The sequence below is a fragment of the Nannospalax galili genome, unplaced genomic scaffold, assembly GCF_000622305.1.
Source record: "Nannospalax galili isolate Female #2095 unplaced genomic scaffold, S.galili_v1.0 scaffold1430, whole genome shotgun sequence".
NCBI lineage: Eukaryota > Metazoa > Chordata > Mammalia > Rodentia > Spalacidae > Nannospalax > Nannospalax galili.
This window is the reverse complement of record NW_008329126.1, coordinates 366,309-389,835: the sequence shown is the minus strand read 5'-3', so window position 1 is coordinate 389,835 and position 23,527 is coordinate 366,309. Positions and strand designations below refer to the sequence as shown.

General features: G+C 39.6%; 1 protein-coding gene across 9 annotated transcripts in view; it reads right to left on the bottom strand.

Annotated features, from left to right (window-relative positions):
* The window catches only part of Ggnbp2 (gametogenetin binding protein 2), a 39,644-nt gene that overhangs the window by 15,487 nt on the left and 630 nt on the right, over nucleotides 1-23,527 (bottom strand). For 5 of the 9 annotated variants that reach the window (XM_029562481.1, XM_029562488.1, XM_029562485.1 and 2 more), the window contains exons 2-7: nucleotides 23,156-23,351; nucleotides 12,311-12,391; nucleotides 8,896-9,149; nucleotides 6,266-6,364; nucleotides 1,940-2,065; nucleotides 1,736-1,849 (exon numbers count right to left, since the gene is read on the bottom strand). In XM_029562481.1, coding sequence (XP_029418341.1) covers nucleotides 1,736-1,849; nucleotides 1,940-2,065; nucleotides 6,266-6,364; nucleotides 8,896-9,149; nucleotides 12,311-12,391; nucleotides 23,156-23,248 — 767 coding nt within the window. In that variant the 5' untranslated portion in view covers nucleotides 23,249-23,351. The remainder of the gene's footprint in view (nucleotides 1-1,735; nucleotides 1,850-1,939; nucleotides 2,066-6,265; nucleotides 6,365-8,895; nucleotides 9,150-12,310; nucleotides 12,392-23,155; nucleotides 23,352-23,527) is intronic. The other 4 variants (XM_008831191.3, XM_008831208.2, XM_029562496.1 and 1 more) reach the window with 1 other exon arrangement.

Sequence of the window (23,527 nt, the reverse complement as noted above, 5' to 3'; positions counted from 1 at the left end):
ATTCCCTCCCTTCCTTCCTTCCTTCCTTCCTTCCTTCCTTCCTTCCTTCCTTCCTTCCTTCCTTCCTTCCTCCCTTCCTTCCTTTTTCTTTTTTCTCTTTGGAACAGAGTTCCACTAATTGGCCCTAGCTGGCCTTGCACTCACTATGTAGACCAGGCTGGCGTTAAACTTACAGAGATCCACCTGCCTCTGCCTCCCAAGTGCTGGGATTAAAGGTGTAAACCACCACAACAGGCCAGAAGATAAAAATTTTGTAGCTATTTAGTCTCTTCTCCCAAATAATCAATATAGTCTCTGTTCTGGGATCTAATCAAACAAAAAGGCAAATAATGAGAAAGTTTATAACTGAAAAAGGAAAGGAAACTTAGTATGTAGTTAGGTCATTAATTCATTGCCACTTAAACAGCAATCTCAACACATTTTTAAAATTCATCTACTTGTGTTTTAAAGAAATGAACCCAAAAGCAATGTCTGTCCCAAAGCCAAAGGCTACATAATAACGAGCTCAATACATGTCAAATTTAGAGGTAGGGCCCCCCATCATACCATCTCTAGATAGTTCCCTTACCACTGTCATTTCCTATTGCACGTTGCCTACCTAGGAGATTCCAAATGCTAATGACATTTAGGAAACTCTCTTGTAAAAGTAGTATTCTAGGGGGCTGGAGAGATGACTCAGCAGTTAAGAACACTGACTGTTCTTGCAGAAATCCCAGGTTCAAATCCCAGCACCCATATGGCAACTAACAACTGTCCGTAGAACTCCAGTTCCAGGGGATCCGACAGCCTCTTCTATCCTCCTCAGAAAGTGCACTACCGGGTGCACTTACCTAAATGCAGGCAATACACGCATACACATAAAATAAAAATAAAAATAAAAAAATAAAATATTTTTTTTAAAAAAGTGCCGGGTGTGGTGGCGCATGCCTTTAATTCCAGCACTCAGGAGGCAGAGGCAGGCAGATCCTTGTGAGTTCAAGGCCAGCCTGGTCTACATAGTGAGTTCAGGTCAGCTGGGACTATAGGGAGACCCTGTCTCAAAAAGACAAAAAAAGAAAAAGAAAAAGTAGTATTCTTAAAAGAAAACCTTGAAATTACTTTTACAGCAAATAAATAATGGAATCCAGATCTTAAATATTCTGACAAATGATTACAGATGTTTCAAGTTTGGAAGTGAAAAGCTTTTTTTTTTTTTCTTTTGAGATATGGTCTCTTGAATCCCAGACTGGCCTAAAAGTGTATTGATGTGATCCTCTTGCTTCCACCTCTCAAGTGCTAGGATTACAGGCTTGCTCCACCCTGCCCATTTTAAATGGCGCTGAGGATTGAATTCAGAGCCTTGTACACACTAGGCAAGCATTCTAACAACTGAACTAAAACTCCAGGCCAAAAAGCTACTACTTTAATTTTAAAATGCTATTATATATGATTCAATCACAAAAAACAGGAGCATTACCGTTTCCAAAGTAATTATCTACACTTCAATAGACTTAATCTGTGCTTTGTGAAAGACTGACCATGAAAAAGCAGGTTAAAATTACAAAAATAGAAGATGTTAACTCAGTCAAGGCAGCTAATATGAGAGTCATCTCATAGGAACTGCCTACCTTGAGAGCTAGTACCAGATACTAACAGGGAGACTGAAACACTATTACACAAAGAAAGCCAGTGACAGGTCATTCTGGATGACTGACAGCTGAGTAGGTCAGTATATCACAATGACCTTTAGACTTACCTGTGTTTTCGCAGATACGTTTCTAGTGTTTCTAAAAGACAACTAGAGTCAATTAAAACTACTTCATCCCTGCATTCCTGGGACATTAGTTCCCATACATCCATCCAACAACCTCTGTGGGGGAAAAAAAAAATATAGTAAAAAGGAGAAATACATAAAGGTAAAAGGTTTAAAAAGGCAGAATAAAGGATTGCTTGATTTTACCTGGCTGTTCCCTGGAAAGGTCCATAATGGAAAATGATCCTACACTTGCTGTCCTTCCTGTGGTCTTCACTACTTCTCTTATCTGTACTTAACTTCTCTGAACTGACACTGCTACTGCTCCCTTCACTGCAGTACAGTATAGCACAAAGCTTAGTGACACTGACATCAATCATCTGAAGGAGTAATTTCTAAGGTCTAAGTTAAAATCATGAATTCCTTAACATATCAAGATATTAGTAGGATAAATCTGAAAATTTTTATAATGGATTACATATTTATTCATAATACATTGTTAAAGGTTTATTCACATATTTACATAAAAGTTGCTTGACCATCAAGTTTACCTAATACAATTTAACAATATTTACAATTATAAAGCTAGCAATTGGTTTTATATACTGAGCATTTTACAAGCAAACATATTTGAAATGTTCTAAAGCCAACAGGGCTTTTAAAAAGTACAGCACATTCAACTATTAAACAGGAATCAATCTTCCATAAATTTGAAAATTCTGTTTAATGTGATTTTTTAAAGCTCTTTAATTTTTGCCATTTTTTTATACAATATAATTTGAAGGTTTTAAGGCCCTCTTTTCAAGCTCATGGCAACAAAACTTATGTACCTTCACATTTGTGATAGCTGTGAAACTCAGAGATTAATTTCAGTACAGTAAATAAGCTTTGCATTTACTAAAATAAAGATAGCACTAAAATGAATACATAGCCCAAGTCAGGAATAATTACTACACAAATAATTATTTTGGAACCTACTTGAGAACTTCCCAGACCCTCCCCACACACACTAGTTTCAATGTGGTGTTAGCTGTGCACTTTGCATTGTGACAAATGTGCATTCCTGGAGAAATATAGTCCACCCATGGATAGTCTTAATTTCTCACGAATTCTCAATAACTGGGTCCCTGCCTACAAGATCTCACCAGTCCTAGAAATTCAGTGCCTTACTCACTTGAGATGGAAAAACCTGAGTCTTTCCATAAGTAAACAGATACATCTCTAGGCCCACTATGGGGGATGGTCAAGCCAAGGCCCAGGGCTACCTATTTTGCCAAAAGAACAACTCCTGCCCTATTTTCTATGTTAATTCCTCTATCTCATCTCATATTCTTCTTTTTGTAATTCATTTTACTTAAGTGATCTACTGCTCAAATGAGACTATATAGTCTTTCTAGGCCTCATGCCTCATTCCTTAAAGACATGCTTTCTAAAAAGAATTCTTCCTTATTCTACCTTTATACTTTCCATTTATAGCTTAATCCATTAAAACCTTTTATCACTCTTGTATCCACTCTGATCTGGACTTTGCTTCCACGCAACCAGTTACCAGCTGTTCATCAAGATCAGCACTGTCAAAACCAGTGTCGATTCTGGGGCCCTCAATGATTAACATTCAATACAGCTGACCAGACCAACCTGAAACACTCTTACCTCAATTTCCTCTGACCTATCTGGCCACACCTACTCAATTTTCTTTGCTAGCTGCTTATTTTCTACCATTGAACTGAACTTTTCAGCATTCTTTTCTCTTACTCTACTTAGATTTTACAGACCATTTTCTCAGATTATCCTTAATCTTCAGCTACCGGGCCTACAACTTTGGCCTGGACCTTTTTTTTAGACAACAAACTTCCAGGCAGTCAATAACCAGGATTTATTTGGATGGCTAAAAGAATACTCTCCAAAAAGGTGACCCAATTGTTATTCTTTTGTTTTGGTCTTTTTGAGACAGGGTCTCCCTGCAGCCCCAGCTGTCCTGGAACTCACTATGTAGACCAGGCTGACCTTGAGCTCCCAGAGATCCGCCTGCCTCTACCTCCCCAGTGCTGGGATTAAAGGCATGAGCCATCACGCCCAGCCAATTGCTGTTCTTTACTAGGCTGAAACCCAAAGAATATACTTTCCTTGGAAAAAGTTTAATTTTAAAAAAGTGAGGCAGAGGAACAGTGGAGATATATAAAATGAGGACTTGAAATAGCATACAATAGTAGCCATCCAACGTGGACCCAGCATCCTGACTAAAAAGACAATAATCACCTGCTGCTATCCACATATATGTGGGATTAACTTAAGCTATCTTAGTTAAAACACTGCTGCTTAATTAAGATCAGCTAACTCCATTTATACTGATTCCACATTCAACAAGCAACCTTCAAAACACATCTGACTTTCCCACGTAGCGAGACTACAGATGAAAGGAACATTAAGTGTGTGGAGGTTTGTTTTCTGTTTGTAAGTTTACAGACAAGAAAACATAGCTACTTGTCAATTAAATAAAAGTAACTGACAGAGTGGGGCTGAAGAGATGGCTCAGCGGTTAAGAGCACTGACTGCTCTTGCATAGGACCTGGGTTCGATTCCCAGCACCCACATGGCGGCCACAAACTGTCCTTAACTCCAGTTCCAGGGGAATCTGAAGCCCTCTTCTGACCTCCGCGGCATTGCACAACATGGGTGTGCTCACATACATGCAGGCAATACACTCATACACATAAAATTAAAAAAAAAAAAAGTAACTGACAAAGTAATACCACTGCAGAAGAGTAGACAGAAGCCAGAGTAAAACAGTAAGGGCTAATCTTTAAAGAATGACAGCAGTGAGAACAGAAGTGTAAGATGGTGGGGTATCTATCAGTCCTCAATGAGGAAGATGCATTTAAGGAGCTGAAGTAGAGCTCAGTGTAGAATACCTAGACAGGTACTCTAGGTATGTGTGAGAACCTGGGTTCAACTCTCAGAATCAAAAAAAAAGAAGAAACAAACAACAACAAAATAAAAAACAGGAAACAAAAAACAACACAGAAGGTAGGCCTTTTACTGTGCCACATTACTCAGTGCTTTCAGCAACAGTTCATTTTCTAATGAGAAAATTAACACTCAACTCTGCATTTAGAAAGGAATCCTCTAACAATATTCTAAAAACAAGGTAGACCATGCTTGCAATCTCAGAACTTGGGAGGTGGTCATGATCAGAACTCAAGGTCATCCTCTGCTACACAGCAAGTTTAAGGCCAGTCAGGGCTACATAAGACCCTCTCTCCAAACAACAAAATCCCACAAGTATGTAAAATAACAATTATCCTTACTACTTTAAGCTATATAGACCTTTGTTGGTTCTGGAGAATTCCCATATTTAGATATAACTGGAACTGCAGTTCTTGTTTTGATCTTAAACTGGTTAGTTTATGTCAACAACAATAAATCTGAGTATCAACTTCATATTGGAAGATTACAGTTAATTACGTTAACTGTAATTATGTTAGGCGTTATAATACCACTATGGGCATGAAAGAAAATGCCCATCTATTTTACAGACGTGAACGTAAAATAGCCTTGAATACTTCAGCAAAGAAAGAAATAGGTGAACGAAACAAATGTTGCAAAGTTTGGTAAATACTGAATCTGAGTCAAGGTACATGGGATGTGAAGGGGACCTGTATAGTCTCTACTTGCACACAGGAGGCTGAGTTAGAGGATTACCTGAAGGTTACGAGTTCCTGACTAGTTTAGACAACATATTGAGATTCTATCTCAAAAAAAGTCTCTACTTTATGGTCAATCTCTACTTTTCTGTATGTGAGCTCAGACTTTCTACTTCTTTGTATTTGACAGGTTTCATAAAAATTTTTTAAATTCTTTTTTCAGGGAAGATCTAGATATCCAGGTCTTTATGTTGGTGACAATGACATGGAGCTATTTAAAAATCAACTCATAAGAACAGTCTTATATCATCTTATTGTCTCTAGAACAAAATTTCTTAGAAACTCCCCTCAAATCATGCTGACTCCTACCGTCTCCACCCCAACAGCCAACCCCACAAGCAGTTTTGTAGGGGACAACTGTGGCACTGTACTAGAAGATAGGGGCAAAAGCAGCACTGAGAACCCAACCAAGAAAACAATAAATTAGTTACATAAGTACATATAATCATAAATGATTCATGACTTTTAAAAATCTTTAATAAATTATTAGGGAGACCTAGAAGCAAGGGATACAAGAAAAATAATTTATATATGATGGCTATAGATCAAAGAATGTTGCTACTTTGAAAAACATTAGCGTTAGCTACATATCTCAGAGATCATAACCTCCTCAAATACCCTTAATATAAGGAAAAAAAAAGCTTAAAACTCAAGAGACTCTATATAGTTTCAATGTCAAAAGGTCTACAGAACCAGGGAACATACTTATTTTGACCTACATCAAAGTTCAATCAACTAATGAAACTAATAAGTGTTGATCTTTTTTACTAAATATGACCAGTTTATAAACTTCACATTGATGAAACATTTGATATGCAATTCTACTTACCCCAAAGGTTTTGGTTTGTGTGTATCTAAGGAGTGCAACTGACATCTCTTGTTCTTCTTACTTTTTGGAATAGCATCTATCATATCATTTAGTTTGGACCTAGTAAAAAATAAACCATTAAAGGTTTGAGTATCAATTTTCTCCCAAATTTTAAAAACTTCTATTGGCTGCCCTTTTTTTGAGAAGTGTATTGAAAATAATTATAGACACATCACCAACCGTCAAAATTTCTCCAACAAATTCCCACCCATGCAGTCTGTATACTAATTTTCCCTCTCTATGCCAAGCTAGTCCAAACATTTGAGGAAACCTGCTCTACTCAGTGCCCTCTTTCCCTAGACTATATGTCTTACCCCTACATCTAGCAGTGTCTGGCACTCTATTAGAGTGACTGCTACAAGACTTTCAGTCCTCTTCCTTTGCCCAAATATTATGTAAATACATAATAGCCTTATAAGAGGACATCAACAGAAATTTTACACAAATATAAAATGTTGAGCCAGCAAGATGGGTCAGCTTGGGTAAAGGTGCTTACCCTAATGACCTGAATTTGATCCCTGAGGCTCACATGGTACAAAGAAAGAACTGACTCCCAAAAGTTGTCCTCTGAGCTCCACACAAGCCATGGTAGATGAGCACACACATACATGCACACGCACACACACGTAAATGTAAAGGTTTACTTGTGGTGAATCCCAGCACTTTGGAGGCAGAGTAATGTAAAAAAAAAAAGATAAACATTACAGAATGTGTAGCATGTGTAATACTACTACAAACACCCTACACCCTACAAATCAGCAAAGCTCATCAACTAACCTTTATATATATATATTTATAATCTTACTACTTATCTCCCTTGTCCAACCCATCAATCTCCAGCTTAGTCAACTACAATTTCCCGAATGGTTCCATACTGTCACATCTGCCTTCTACATTCTAGGCTGTACTCAGCAGCTAGAGTAATCCTTTTAAATCATAATATCAGATTATGTTATTCCTCTGTTCAAAAACCTTCTAAAGCATCTTTTTTCAGGCAGAGTTAAAAATCCAAAGACCTGCTGGGGTTGTTGACCTCAGTGGTAAAGCACTTCTCTAACATACATGAGGCACTTCTCTAACATACATGAGGCCTTGAGTTCAATCCCCAGCACTGCAAAAATAAATAAATAAAAAGTTCCGGGGCTGGAGAGATGGCTCAGCAGTTCAGAGCACTGACTGATCTTGCAGAGGACCTGGGTTTGACTCCCAGCACCCACATGGTGGCTACAAACCATCCTTGACTCCAGTTCCAGGGGAATCCAAAGCTCTCTCCTGACCTCTGCAGCATTGCAGGACATGAGTGCACTCACATACATGCAGGCAATACACTCATACACACAAAATAAAAATAATAAAGTATTTTTTAAAAGTGTTACAAACTGTAAGAGAAAAAAAAAGTTCCTACCACCCATCTCTAAATTAGAGCACCTCAGGGTTTGGTCTTCCAATCCCTTTTCCTACTTATACTCTGTAAATGACACAAAATAATGTAGATATCCAGTTGGCACCTCAAACTTAATAAGGCCTCTGAAAAACTGCTTCCTAGTCATGCCCATTTCAGTAAATCATGTCTATCCTTTTTAAAAAGATTAAATCTATTTATTTATATTGGTATATATATACGGTGCACCATGGTGCACACATGGAGGTCAGAGGACAATTTTGGGGAGTTCTTTCCTCCTACCACATGAGTCTTAGGGATTGAATTCAAAAATCATCAGGCTTGGCAACAAGCACCTTTACCCACCAAGGCATCTCACTGGGCTGTGTCTGTACTTTAGATCACAAATCTAAGAATCATCACTGATACCTTCTCTTCCTCAATCAATCTATACAAAAATCCTGTTGGTTCATTCCTCAAAATATTTCCAAGAGTGTCCCATTTCTCACTGTCTTCACAACAATCATTCTAATCCAAGTCGCCTATCATTTTTCCTGGGGATCATGATCCAGTTTTTATCCCCACCCTAGCATTCTCCTTATTCTCAATACAGAGGTCATTGCAAGCCAAATTTCAAGTTAGACTATGCTCTTTATCTACTCAAAACCCTCCAAAGCTTCTCATCTCACTCAGGTTTGTAAAAACAAACAGGATACCTGTAATACCTGTAAGGCATTACACCATCGAACCTTCATTACTCCTCTGATCTCATCTTTTATTACTGTTCTTTTTACTTATCTGGCTCCAGTCAACATGGCTTCCTTGCTGTTCCTCAGACATTTCAAAAGAAAATTCCAACCTCTGACCCTTTGCTTGCTGTTCCTTTTGTATCTTAATCCAGAAAGCTAAAAAGTTCCCTCTAGTATTTTAGTCAAGTCTATACTTGATGTTATTTATCAGAAGGGTGTTCCTTCTTTCTTTCCATAATAATTTAACCTACTCATTCTCTTCCCAGCTTATTAATTTTTCTTTACAACTATATTCAACAAACTATGTTTACTGTCCTCCAGACAAGAACAGAAACAAAGTTACTCAATAAACAGTTGAACATCAACCTTTGTCCTAACCAAATTTAGGGGGAAAAAGCAGCCACTGCCATCAACTTATTTAAAAAATAACAAAACCATTTTTCTTAATTGGCCACACTTACCCATGTACATAAAATAATGTATAAAGCTTCTTTGCATCAGTCATGCAGCTTCGAGTCAGAGATAGTACTCCCTTGGGCCCTACTGTCAGGGGTTCAAGGGCAGGATTTCCAGACTCTACAAGCTGAGAAAAGAGGCGTTCCACACTGCGACGACAACCAACACATGGGACAAGCTGAGAAAGTGCACTCAAGACTTCACGTGATGTTACCACCATGGCAATACTTAGATCTTGTTGCTTAAGCATACTATGTCGCTGAGAGAAAGAAATATGAAGAATCCTTAGGACATAAAAATTAACTTTTTAAAAATTATTTATTTTTATTTTATGTGTATGCATGTGTTGCCTGCATGTAGGTACGTGTACCAGCGTCATGCAATATCAACAGAGGACAGAAGAGGCTGCTGGATCCCCTGGAACTGGAGTTACGGACAGTTGTTAGCTGCCATGTGGGTGCTGGCATTCAAACCTGGGTCTTCTCCAAGAACAGCCAGTGTTCTTAACTACTGAGCCATCTCTCCAGCCCCATAAAAATTACTTTTATTACATTAATATTGGCGCCTATCCTTGTGCAGTAGCAAGCACAGCCTAGGCTGCCCTTGCTACTTCCTCCTGTGACTGAGCCAAAAAGTGAAGTAAAGCTAGGGGTGGTGGCACACATCTGTAATCCCAGCACTTGGTATCTTCTGCTATGCAGCAAGTTTGAGACCAGACTGTCTCAAAATAATCAGCCTCAGCCTTGTCCATGCTGCACTGAGTTTACACAAAATTCCCTATTCTAGAATCTAAATATGAAATACTCAGCTTATAATGCTAAGCTAAGGCGTATGTGTCCACCATAGCAAAAAACAAAACGAAACAAAACACAACACAACACCCTGAATCTGAAATTTAGGATTCAGTCAATGAGTATTAAGCCTAGTATTGCCGCTTTAAAAAGAAAAGGCTAGGCATGATGGTACACAACTATAATCATAGCACTTGGGAAATGGAGGGAGATGAAGATTTTGAGTTCAACTTGTGCTATATGAGACAGTCTTGCCCGGCATGGTAGCACACGCCTGTAGTCCCAGCACTTGGGAGGCAGATGCAGGCGGATCTCTGTGAGTTCGAGGCCAGCGTGGTCTACATAGTGAGTTCCAGGCCAGCTGGGGCTCAGGGAGACCCTGTATCAAAAAAAAAAATAATAATAAAAAAAAAAATAAAACAACAACAACAAAAAAAAACCAGGAGGAGGGTCAAATCGAGTTCAATGAAGTGGAGCTGAGCATGAAAGTAAACATCTCAGCAGTTGTAGTAGTAGTTCAGGCCTGCCTGGGACTACAGAGTTGAGTTCAACTCTAGGTAATTTAGTTAAGATCCTACTTCAAAAAATTTTTTTGCCAGGCGTGGTGGCGCACTCGGTTAATCCCAGCACTCAGGAGGCAGAGGCAGGCAATCTCTGTGAGTTCCAGGACAGCTGGGGCTACAGGGAGACCGTGTTTCAAAAAAAATAAAAAAATAAAATAAAAAAAAAATTTAAAAAAAGGGTGGGGGCTCGGCTAGAAAGATGGCTCAGTCAGTAAGAGCACTGGCTGCTCTTGTAGAGGACCTGAGTTCAGTTCCCAGCACCCACATGGGAGCTACCAATTGTCTGTAATTCCAGCCAGTTCCAGAGGATGTGACACCTTCTTCTGACCTCCGGCACTGCTGACACAGGTGCACCTACATACATACATGCAAGCAATACACTCATGCACACAAAATAAAAATAATAAAGTATTTTTTTAAAAAGATTTTTAAAACTTTAAAGAGCTGAGGACATAGCTCACTGATAAGGCCCTGGGTTCAAAACCTAGCACCACCAAAAAAAAAAAAATGTTTGCTGTCAGATTTTTTTAAGCATAGGCTATGCGTTACAACTTGATTTAACATAAGGAGACCCTGTCTCAGAAAACCAAAGCAAAACAAAAAAAGTAGGAAGAATAATAAATATATATTGAAGCTTTACCACATCTTTTCATCTTGTTTTGTTTATTATGAGCCTCATACTGGTCTTGAACTTGAGGATCTTCCTGTCTCAGTCTCCCAAGTACTAGAATTACAAGCATATACCACCCTGCCCAGCTCAACTTTTAATAACAGACAATGGTTAGCTATGGGAGTCAAATTTGGATGGTGGTCATGAAGAGCAGCAATTCTCAACCTGAAAGTGGAGGCAGGTGTGTTAAGAATTAGTTGAAAGCAAGGCCTACCTTACCATGTAAGAGTCTGCAATGAATAACTAATGTGGTAGTACAAACCAAGGTAATTTGCTGCTTATGACAAGGGAGAAAAATGAATGGGAACCACAGTAGTAGAGAAATGGGCAAAACACTAATAAGTAATTTCTATCTAAGGGAGTTAAGTTATATTACAACGAACACTTCCAGAAAAACAGACAGGAAAGAAAACCAAAATACATTATCTTCATTTTTATCATTAATTTTTCACTCAAAATTTTCTTTAAATGTAGAAATACAGTTCTGAAGAAATCTGACAACTTATTTCCTATTATGTTAGTATCTGAAAAGTATCCTATTGCTAAGGAATTGAATGAAAATGAGATAATACAATGGGATTAACTTTTTTCTAAAACTTAAAGAAAAACTCAAGTTCTTTTTTTTTTAAATTTATTGTTTTTATTTTATGTGTATGAGTGTATTGCCTGCATGTGAGTGCATCCGTGTCGTGCAATGCTGCAGAGGTCAGAAGAGGGCTTCAGATTCTCCTGGAACTGGAGTTAAGGACAGTTTGGAGCCACCATGTGAGTGCTGGGAATCGAACCAGGGTCCTCTGCAAGAGCAGTCAGTGCTCTTAACCACTGAACCATCTCTCCAGCCCCTCAAGGTCTTTTTTGGTGGTGCTGAGAATCAAACCCAAGGCCTTGTACCTGCTAAGCAGGTACTCTGGCACTGAGTGGCATCCCCAGTCCCAACAAATTCTTAATAAAAAGTTACATACTCCATCTTAAAAAACAAGAAAGATGGTTTGGTAAAATCAAAGGCCTTTAAATCTGTAAAGTATAAGCAAGACAACATAATTTTTTCACATGTCTAGTCTGTAAGTCAGGTACATGACTATACTTACTACAATAGTAAAAATGAAATCAATTTCAACACAATCTTATTTAGGGAACCCTAGGTAAAAGAAATTAAAAGTTATAGCTAAAATAAATTTTTTGTTTTGTTTTTGGTCTTTTTGAGACAGGGTCTCCCTGTAGCCCCAGCTGTCCTGGAACTCACTATGTAGACCAGGCTGGCCTTGAACTCACAGAAATCCTCCTTGCCTCTGCCTCCCAAGTGCTGGGATTAAAGGCGTGCACCACCATGCCCAGCTTAAATGTTTTTTTTTTTAAGACACATACTGCTTAAAAACAATGATTTTTAAACTATTACCTGAATAAACTGCTTTAGTTGTGCACCATTATTCTGATGCCCATCAAGATTTAGCACATTGTCAGGAAATTCCATCACCATCTAAAAGGCAAATAGAACAGAAATTAAACTTCACCATGCCCAGCTTAAACATCTTATCTTTTAAACACATTATATAGCTTTTTAAATTTGGTCTTTTTGAGACAGAGTCTCTCTGTAGCCCCAGCGGGAACTCATTATGTAGACCAGGCTGGCATCAAACTCAAGAGCTCCACCTGCCTCTGCCTCCCAAGTGCTAGGATCAAAGACATGCGCCATCACATCCAGCTATATAGCATATTTTATAAACTTGCTAGGACAGAAACAGACCTCTAAAGCTAGATTCATCCTTTCCTAAAAAAAGTCTTTGTAAAAATTTAAAAAAAGAAAAGAAAAAAATCAGAGTATACAGAGTACAAAAGTTCTCTCTTTTAAGTTATAATTTATATGTGTGCATGATTGCACATGAGGTCAGAGGACAATTTGCAGGATTCAGTTAGCATCAAGTAGGTTCTGGGCATCAAATTTAGGTTTTCAGGATTCACAGCAAGTACCTTTATACACTGAGCCATCTTGTTAGCCTAAAGTATACACATTCCTAAATCCAGAATAGTGTAAACATTAGGACCAAGAACAATGAAGTCAAACAGACATGAGTTGAAATCCAGGCTGTCATTTAATAGCTCTGTCAGACTCTGGGCAAGTTATTTAACCTGTCTGATTATTTTCTCATTTGTAAAATAAAATTAAGCAATAATTCCTAATATCTACTTCACAAAGCAGTTGTAAAAATTAAGTTGTCAAGGCTGGAGAGACCGCTCAGTAGTTAAACACACTGACTGCTGTTGCAGAACACCATTTTTGAAACCTAGCACCCACATCACGGCTAACTGTCCATAACTCTAGTTCCACGGGATCTGACACCCTCTACTGTCCTCTGAGGGCACTGCATGACACGGGTGCACTTACATACATACAGGCATAGCACTCATACTCATAAAAAATAAATGAAAACAATTTTTTTTCTGGTCTTTTTGAGTCAGGGTCCCCCTATAGCCCCAGCTGGCCTGGAACTCACTTTGTAGAGCAGCCTGCCTCTGCCTCCTGAGTGTTGGGATTAAAGGTGTGTGTAACTATGACTGGCTTTAAAAAAATTTTTTTTAATTAAGTTGTATTTTAAAGTGTTTGTTGCAGTGGTCAATAAAATTTAGTTAGATAACCTTGATATATTTAGTTAATTCCCTGTAACTGTGGAATATGTAAGACTTTTTTGTATTACTTTAAAAAAATTTTGTAAAATACATTTTTAAATTTTATGTGCATGTGTATGCTTGCATGTATGTAAGTACACCATATACACGAAGTGCCTGAAGAGGCCATAAGAGGGCAATGGCTCTCCCAGAACTAGATTAAGGACAGTTGTGAGATGCCATGTGGGTGCTGGGAACTGAACTTGGGTCATTTGCAAGAGCAGCAAGTGCTCTTAATCACTGAGCAATCTCTCCAGTCCTGACTTTTGTTTTTTAAAATGTATCACTGGGCTGGGTAAGATGTCTGTGTGTAAAAGCTCTTACCACCAAGTCTGATGACCTAAATTTGATTCCTGAAGCCCATATGGTGGAAGGAGAGAATCAACTTCTGCACGTTGTCTTCTGTCCTCCACATATAATCATGGAGTGTGGGTCCCCTTTTCCCCAGTAAATAAATTTTTGAAAAAAAAAAGTATGTATTGGGCTGCGGATATAGCTCAATAGAATACTTACCTAGCATATGGTAAGCCCTTGGTTTAATCCCCAACATCACAAAAACAAATTATTTATGTACCTTAACATAGTATCTGCTACATAATAAAATGCTTGCTCTAATTTTGAAGAGAAAAGGTATATTGAGATTTTTAAAATTCACTACCAGAGGAATAGGGATTTAAAGCTATAGAAGACTTCAATGTGTGAGATGGGGATTAGTAATTAGTACATTTTACTCATCTGTGACATCACAGATTTTAAGATCCATAAAGTTTATATGGACAAAGGAAACAGCCATTAACTGTTAAGACATAGAAAGAATCTCCTTTTCAGAGATGTGAAAAAAAAGTATGCCTTCAAAACAATGAAATAAATAACTTGTATCTTTAACTAAAACAAGGTTAAAGATATCAAACATACTGTACCAGGACAAACTATTTCCAGATAACAAAGGCCTATATACCCAAAAAGTCAAGTCAGGATAAGGAGACCCATCTGAGACAAAAACAAGAGTAACAAACAAATCCTGCTTGGTTGAATGTGGCCTTAAAAAGATTACTCCCTAACTGGGCGTGATGGGCAGACATATTTAATCCTAGCACCTTTGGGAGGCGGAGGCAGGCCTCAGTGATGGAAGCCTGATCTGCATAGTGGGTTCCAGGTCAGTTGGAGCTACAGGGAAACCTGTCTCAAAAAACAAACAAAAAAGATTCCTGCCTGGCTGGGATGTAGAGTAGGTAAGTGCTTGCCTCACATATAGGAAGACCTGGGTTGGATCCCCAGCACTGCATACATCCTCCTGGTGTCAAATGCCTATTATCTCAGCATTAGGGAGGTAGAAACAGAAGTTCAACCATGAATCCTAGGTGTCTTCAGTCAGCCTGGGCTACATAAAACTGTTTAAAAAGTCAAAACAAAAAATAAGATAATAAAGTAAAATAAATAAATAAATAAATAAATAAATAAATAAATAAATAAATAAATAATAGTCAAAACAAAAGCTGGGCGTGGAGGTGCATGCCTTTAGTCCCAGCACTCAGGAGGCAGAGGCAGGTGAATCTCTACGAGTGCCAGGCCAGCTGGTGCTACAGAGAGACCCTGTCTCAAAGACAGAAAAACAAAAAACCTCTTCTCTCACCACCACCATGAAGACCTGCTTCTTTAATAGAGGTGACTGTTATTTTCCTCTCGGCATATCAGAAATTATTGGAAACATGTTTCTTCTAAAAATATATGGAGGCCTCAGTAGACAAAGGAAAATATAAGCAGTTGATGTACCTTTTCTTTATTTGATAGGGGAAGAATACTGGATATGTGAAACAAGGAGTCAGGTGGGTGTTAAGATAGACACAAATACTAGTATCTGAAGAATTTCATTCATAGAATCAAAACTGCACAGCTTGACAGGTGTGGTGGTACATGCCTTTAATCCCAGCAGAGGCAGGTGTATCTCTGTGAACCTAAAGCCAGCCTGGTCTACATAGTGAGTTGCAGAACAGCTGGGGCTACAGGGAGACCCTGCCTCAAAAAGGACAAAAAAAAAAAAAAAAATGCACAGCTTTTTCTATGTGTGCACAGCTTTTTATCTTTTATGTGGCTCTGTTTAGGTAGTAGAACAGATAACCTTTTTGCTTATGTTCTTACTGTTTCCAAATTTATTTATATTTTAGCTATTTGTTTTGAGACAGTATCTCTAGCCATGGGTGGCCTTAAACTCCCAATTCTCTTGTCTCCACCGTCCAAGTTCGGCTTTCTCTTCCGAATTTATTACAATGGACGGATACTAATTATCAAGACAAAGTTAGTGCTCCCTGCTTCCAGTTTTAAATCCTTATAGCACGCTGCAAGATGTGCTTCCATTTCAAAAGCTTTTACTATTGTGGAAGTTTCCTCTTCCATACATACAGATAAAATATTCAAATCTCACTCAAATATTCAAAGATCAGTTATCCAATTTTCAGGTTTATCCATCCATGTTTCTTGTTTCTACTTTTCCAGTCTTCTCTTTACACTTCCAACAACACACCAGCTTTAACTTTAGTTAAAGTACTGTTTTAAGCACTTTCACATTACCTTTACCAGCACTATCAAGTAAAATTGAAGTCATTTGTCTAATGCTATAGCTAGAAATAATCTGGTGAGACTCAGTGATACAAACAAGCAAAACAGCTAATACTGCATGTAACATATTGTATTTACCATAGTAGACATAATCTACTCAAATTTTTAAAAATTAAATAATCTTGGGATTAGATGTCTACAATCTCAGCACATAGGCGGCTAAGGCAGGAGGATCAGAAGTTTGAGGACAGCCAGGGTAACATAAAGAAATCTACCTCACAACTACCACCACCATTCCAGAAATCCTGGTCTGCACAACTAAAACTAAAAAGTTAATAGGGCTAGGGACGTGGCCCAGTGATACAGTGCCTGCCTAGTATGCACAAGGTCCTACCTTGTGCATGACCCCGCACTCCCAGCATTGAAAGTAAAATGGTTCAATTAACACACACAGTTTTCTGCAATTATCACAGGGTTTAAGAGACTAAGGAGTGTAACTTTCATGCTGGGCTTACAGTGTAGAGGTATAGTACTTGTCTAATACAAGAGAGTCCCTGGGTTCAAGTTTTAGAGCATAACAAAAGAAAAAAAAAAGTTGGGCAGAAATCAGAGAATGAATCTAACACCAAAACCTATCAGCTGACCCTTGAAAATTAAAATTATTCAGTGGCTCAAGAAGCTAAAGGAAAGAGAACCAAGTTTCAAGTGCTGGTGCACACCTTTAACCCCAGCACTCAGGAGGCAGAGGCAAGTGGATCTCTATGAGATCAAGGCCAGTCACATTGAGTTCCAGGCCAGCTGGGAGACCCTGCCTCAAAAACAAAAAATAAGTTTCAGGCCAGGGCTGGAGAAATGGCTCAGCAGCTAAGAACACTGGCTGTTCTTGCAGAAGACCTGGGTTCAAATCCCAGCACCCACACAGCAGCTAACAACTGTCCATAACTCCAGTTCCAGGGGATCTGACAGCATCTTCTGACCTCCGCGGGCATTGCACGACACGGGTACACTTACCTACGTGCAGGCAATACATGCATTCACATAAAAAATAATAATAATACCTAGCACTCGGGAGGCAGAGGCAGGCGGATCACTGTGAGTTCAAGGCCAGCCTGGTCTACATAGTGAGTTCCAGGACAGCTGGGGCTACAGGGAGACCCTGTCTCAAAAAGACCAAAAAGTAAAAATAAAAAAATAAGAAATATAAAAAATTTTAAAAAGCACTTGCAGCCAAGTCTGACAACCTGAGTTCAAGCTCCTGAACTCACATGCTAGAAAGTGAGAAACAACTCCCCTAAAGTTTTCTCACTTCCATATGTTGTCAGAGCGTGAACACACACACACAAACACATACATATATGCATGCATGAATACATACATACAAAGCAATTTTAAAAAAAATGTTTGAGGGCAGCCTAAGCAACTCATTGAAACCATATCTCAAAATGCTCTTAAAAAGGAGCTGGAAGCCAGGCATGGTGGCGCACATCTTTTAACCCCAGCACTCGGGAGGCAGAGACAGGCAGATAGATCTCTGTGAGTTCAAGGCCAGTCTGGTCTACATAGTGAGTTCCAGAACAGCCGGGGCTAAAGAGACCCTGTCTCAAAAGACCAAAAAAAAAAGGAGCTGGAAGAGATGGCCCAGTGGTTAGGAACACTTGTTGCTATTACACAGGACCAGGATTCAGTTTCCAGCACCCACATCAGGTGGCTCACAACCACCTTTAAGTCCAGTTCCAAGGGATACAACATCTTCTTTTGGCCTCCTCAGGCACATGCATGAATGCATAGATACACATTAATTCTTTTTAAAGTAAAAAGATGGGGCTGGAGACGTGGCTCAGCAGTTAAGAGCTCTGCCTGCTCTTGTAGAGGACCCGGGTTCGATTCCCAGCACCCACATGGTGGCTAACGACCATTGTAACTCCAGTTCCAGGGAATGCCCTTTTGCTGGGCCTGGTGGCACATGCCTTTAATCCCAGCACTTGGGAGGTAGAGGCAGGTGGATCTCTCTGAGTTCAAGGCCAGCCTGGTCTACATATTGAGTTCCAGGACAGCTGGGGTGGTGGCATACACCTTTAATCCCAGTACTTGGGAGGCAGAGGCAGGTGGATCTCTGTGAGTTCAAGGCCACTCTGGTCTACATAGTGACTCCAGGACAGCTGGGGCTACAGGGAGACCCTGTTTCAAAAAGACCAAAAAAAAAAAGGAGCAGTAAGAAAAAGGAAAGGCAAAGAGGCCAACAGCACTGTTTTTCTCCATTCTTTAAAGCTACTTTCCTGACTTAATCTTAGATTCCAAGTTACCAGAGGAAGACAGTCCTATAAAGTACTTCAGGTGTGGTTTCACAGAGGACTCATTAGTGTTCAGCTGCATGATGATGCCAATGCATAGCTATCCGAAAACAGAACAAGTCATTGTGAAGCAATTAGAGCTTTGTAAAGTTTATTGCATCCATTACCCACTTTCACTCTTAAGCATCAATCCTGGTTTACCCATTGGTTTTAGACCATTCTCATGAACTCTAACCAACAATACTACGTTTGCATTTACCAAAATTACTGTCACTTTGGTTTTACTCTTTTCTGTCTTCATCCACAACCATTTTTAAAATGCATCACTTCTAATAAAATTAAATATTAAAAGCTGAAACATTAAACTTATAACAAATGCTAAAGTCCTAAACCCTAAGTCGATGTGTTACCATTTATCTTTTAGAGTCTCAGCTTAAAACTCCTATCAGTTTCTAGTCCATTTATTTATTTTTACTTTGTAGGAGTCAGTTCTCTCATTCCCTCCATGTAGGTCCCAAGGATGGAACTCAGATCAGGCTTGGTGGCAAGCACCTTTACCCACTGAGCCATTTCACTGGCTTTCTCTTTCTCTTGTCTTTTCTAAGATGGGGTCTTGCTGGATTCAAATTCCTGGTCTAAGGCTGGGTGTGATGACACACGCCTGTAGTCCCAGTACTTGAGAGGCAGAGGCAGGCGGATCTCTGTGAGTTCAAGGTCAGCCTGGTCAACATAGTGAGTTCCAGGACAGCTGGGGCTACAGGGAGACCCTGTCTCAAAAAGACAAAAAACGAAACAAGAAACAAATTCCTGGTCTAAAATGATCCTATCATCTCAGCCTCTCAAGTGCTGGGACTATAGATGTACACCACTGCCTTTTGTCATTCTTAATGTTTTTAATGGTTGTACAGATTGTATGATATTCCCTAATATCATCCTTCCATGAGATTCAGTTTCTGCTATGAATAATACTGTAAGAATATGAATAATGACGACCTGAGTTGCATCCTTGGAACCCACACAATGGAAGGAAAGAATTCACTCCTTCCTGCAAGTTATCCTCTGACCTACACACATACACACAGGCAACACACACACAAAATATTTAAAAAGACAAAATTTGTTCTCAATATTACATTTAGTGGGGAAAGTCAGGGTACAAAACATTAGACAGTATGTCTCAACTTTGTATCTATGTGTATGGTGATAGCAAGAATTAAATCTAACGGTGCTTATCTCTAGAGAATAAGATTAGGGGTAATTTGCTTTGTTTTGTGGTTATTTTCCAAGACTTGATAAATACTATATATTTCGATTCTATTTTTTAAAACTACTTGCTAAAAAAAAAAAAGTAATTCTTCAAGGATATCTCTAAAATAAAATCTGCATTCTTTCTATCAGCTGGTTTATAATTTTAAAAACACTGTGACCACAAAGCTTGTCATTTTCCTAAATATTGTACCAACTGGTAAGTTCAATTATTTGGGACTTTCCTTAAATACATCTATATCAGTACTGTACTCAGGTGTTCAAAATCACTGAACTACCACAGGGGCCAGAATGTGGGTACAACAGGCAACATAAAAGGCTTCTTCAGTGCATGCATCTTAATTTCATTATATAAATCCAAATTAAAATCACAAATTTTAACTGAGGCTGAAAATTTCATTATCTTTAATACAATTATAAAACTTCTACTTGTAGCCGGGTATGGTGGTGCACGCCTTTAGTCCCAGCACCCAGGAGGCAGAGGCAGGTGGCTCTCTCTGAGTTCAAGGCCAGCCTGGTCTACATAGTGAATTCCAGGACAGCTGGGGCTACAGAGAAACCCTGTCTCAAAAAAACCAAAAAAAAAAAAAAAACCAAAAAAAAACAAAAAAACAAACCTTCTACTTGTAAACTGCAAATATTGTACCTAGACTAAAATCTATCTGCAAGCAAGATTTCTAAAACTCAAAGATCACAATGTTTCTTCCATGTATTATCTTTAGGTCCCCAGGAACAAAGATCAAACCAAAAATTAACTTCAGGCACACACTACCATCATATCAATGGACCAATGTAGAACACACACTGGGGTCTTGCTGATTCCTCTTCCTCCTTCCCTCCCAACAAGGTGTGTTACTCCGCATTCTTCCTTTAACTGGAATTTAGAAGCATGATTCTGAAAAAAGCTGTTCCCTAACTATAGCACAGACCTGAAATAAGATTCATTCACTAACGGCATTCAGTAACTGCAGAAGTTTCCAAGACAAAATGTCCAATTCCTTAGTGATTAAAAACCCAATCGTAAGCAAAGAAAAATTACACCCTTTCTTGAATAAAGAATATTATTTTGAGATATTTAAGTAAGTTTAAATGTTATGTTGGTCACAATAGCATAGTCTATAATACAATAGCAAAATTTAGCCACTCAGTACAAGGCAAAAGAAGTGTGACATTAAACCATGTTTCTGGTTTAACACATCAGTGTCAAAATATATGTAACACATACTGGTCATCTTTTTAAAAATATTTTATTTTATTTTTTTTTGAGACAGGGTCTCCTTGTAGCCCCAGCTGTCCTGGAACTCTCTATGTAGACCAGGCTGGCCTCGAACTCACAAAGATCCGCCTGCCTCTGCCTCCCAAGTGCTGGGATTAAAGGCGTGCGCCACCACGCCCGGCTCAATATTTTATTATTTTTATGTGTATGAGTGTATTGCCTGCATGTGTATAAGTGCACCTGTGTCTTGCAATGTCCGGGGAGGTCAGAAGGTGTTGGATTCCCCCAGAACTGGAGTTACAGATGGTTGTTAGCCACCATGTGGGTGCTGGGAATCAAACCTAGGTCCTCTGCAAGAGCAGTCAGTGCTCTTAACCACTGAGCCATCTCTCCAGCCCCATACAGGTCATTTAAAAATGTTACATGAAGTATGTTTTAATATGCTATATTCACTTTAAAGGCAGCTATATGAGAGTAAGAATTGGTGTCTTACAATTAGTAAATTATTCAGCCAGGCATGGTGGTGCACACCTTTAATCCCAGCACTTGGGAGGCAGAGACAGTAGATTGCTGTGAGAGCAAGACCGCCCTGGTGGCCACTGTGAGTTCTAAGCCAGCTGGGGCTATAGGGAGACCCTATATTAAAAAAAAAAAAAAAAAAATTGTAAATACTCATTTATATTCATTTCCCCTGTTTTGATATTATATACCCAAGAATAATCATATCCAAAACCATGGAATTTTTTAATTTAAAGTCATTCTGGGACACACACACTCACATACCCAAAAAGGTTGAAGGGGGAGAGAAGAAAAATAACAAACTACTATCAAGCATTGTCACATTGCAGTAGGAATCATTTAATTTGACCAGAGTTCTCATTTAGAGGTTTTAAAAAACTATTTTTAAATACAAGTCCATTAATTCTAATGCAAAAAAAAATACAAAAACCATAACCAGGAAATACAAATAATTTCTAAATGATCAACACAAATTCTACTTCATGTCAAGTCAAATAATTCTACCATTTCCCATTTTAAAGGGAGGGGGGGAATGCTTTCACTTGCAAAGTTCTAGTAAACTGAACCATTCAATAGCTCTTCTAATCCTTTAAGTCTTCATTGAGACTGGCAAACAGAAAGGCATAGAATGGCATCTCTACAATGACTTGCATTTTATATATAAAATGTTAAAGCCTTCAGGAGATATTTGCCGGAAATTTTTTTTTTCCACGAAGAAAACCGATCTGTCCTTGAATGGTAAAAAAGCCAAAAAGGTTGTAAGATTAAGAGACTTATACCAGCATCTGATCGCAGCAGGCAATGTATAACCCAAGAACTTCAACATCATCAAAATGCAGATTTCAAAAGATGTTCAGATGTTTTTATTTCTTAAACAGTGGCAAGCAACTGCACTCATTTCCTGTTCAGATTCAATTCAAATTTCTGCCATTTCCTTTTAAAGGAAATAGTACAGAAACACAGGGTAGAGAGGGTCGGCAATGGTATACCAACCAATACCGCGTCTTTAAAAAACGACCAACTACCCACGTCTGTGTCTTTACACTGAAAACGATCACTCAGCCTTTTCTATTACTTTTACACGTACAATAATCTGGCTTTAAAAAAAGAAAGGCTACTTGTATACTAAATAACTGATGCCAAGAAGGCCCATTTTGAAGAGTCATGGCCTAACACAATCATTTCAACAACATAAATGTACTAGGCAGTACAACGAAATCGAATCATTTTAGTGGAATCTTCACAGGGCGAGGGCACGTCACTCTGCCCTTAGTATGTTTATGTAAAGAGAGCTAGTGTTAAAATAAAAAATAGACAGGTAGCAATGCAGCTGCGACATTTCCAGATAATTAGGCCTCCCGGAGGGTTAAGTGGTTTCTATAAGGGGATAGGCCCTAAAAGCCCAAGCTCCTTCAACCCTTTTCCCAGGCGCGTGCTTGGGCAAAAGCAGCTCTCCTGAAAGTAAGGGGCAAAAGCACAGGGTTCTGAAAGGGAGGAAAACCTGGGGAGAGGGGCTCAAAGCGCGTTCCGAGCGCAGGGCTCGGGGCCGGCCAAAGGTACCCAGGCACCCACCGCAAAGGCGAGTTTGTGGGGCCTGCCTGAGAGAAGGCCTCGCCTAGGAGTTGCAACACACTCTTTCTCCAGTGCGCAGCGCTCGGCCTGGGGGAGGGGGAGGAGGGGAAACAGCTGCCAGGGGAGCAGCGGGCCCAGCCCGGCCCGGCCCGCTCACCGTGAGGGTGTCGTCTATGTAGAGGGGAATCTGTCTCCTCTCGAAGGGGAACTCCTCCTCCCCGTCCCTGCACACTGCCACCAGTCGCGCCATCGTCCCCGACGCTGCCGTTGCCACCGTCACCACCTCCTCCCAGCTGCCGCTGCCGCCGCCGCCGCCGCTGCTCCTGCCGCTGCCGCCTCCTCCCAGCTCCTGCCTGCAACAGCCAAACCCCGCGAGCGTAAGCACCCGCCGCCGCGCAGCACATTCGCCACGGGAGGATGGGGGGGCGCGGGGCAGGAGGGGACGCGAGAGCCGCGCTGCGTTTCCCATCACCCGATTCCACACGCGCTCAACCAATCAGCGCTCCGCGATGCCCGGACCCGCCCCCCC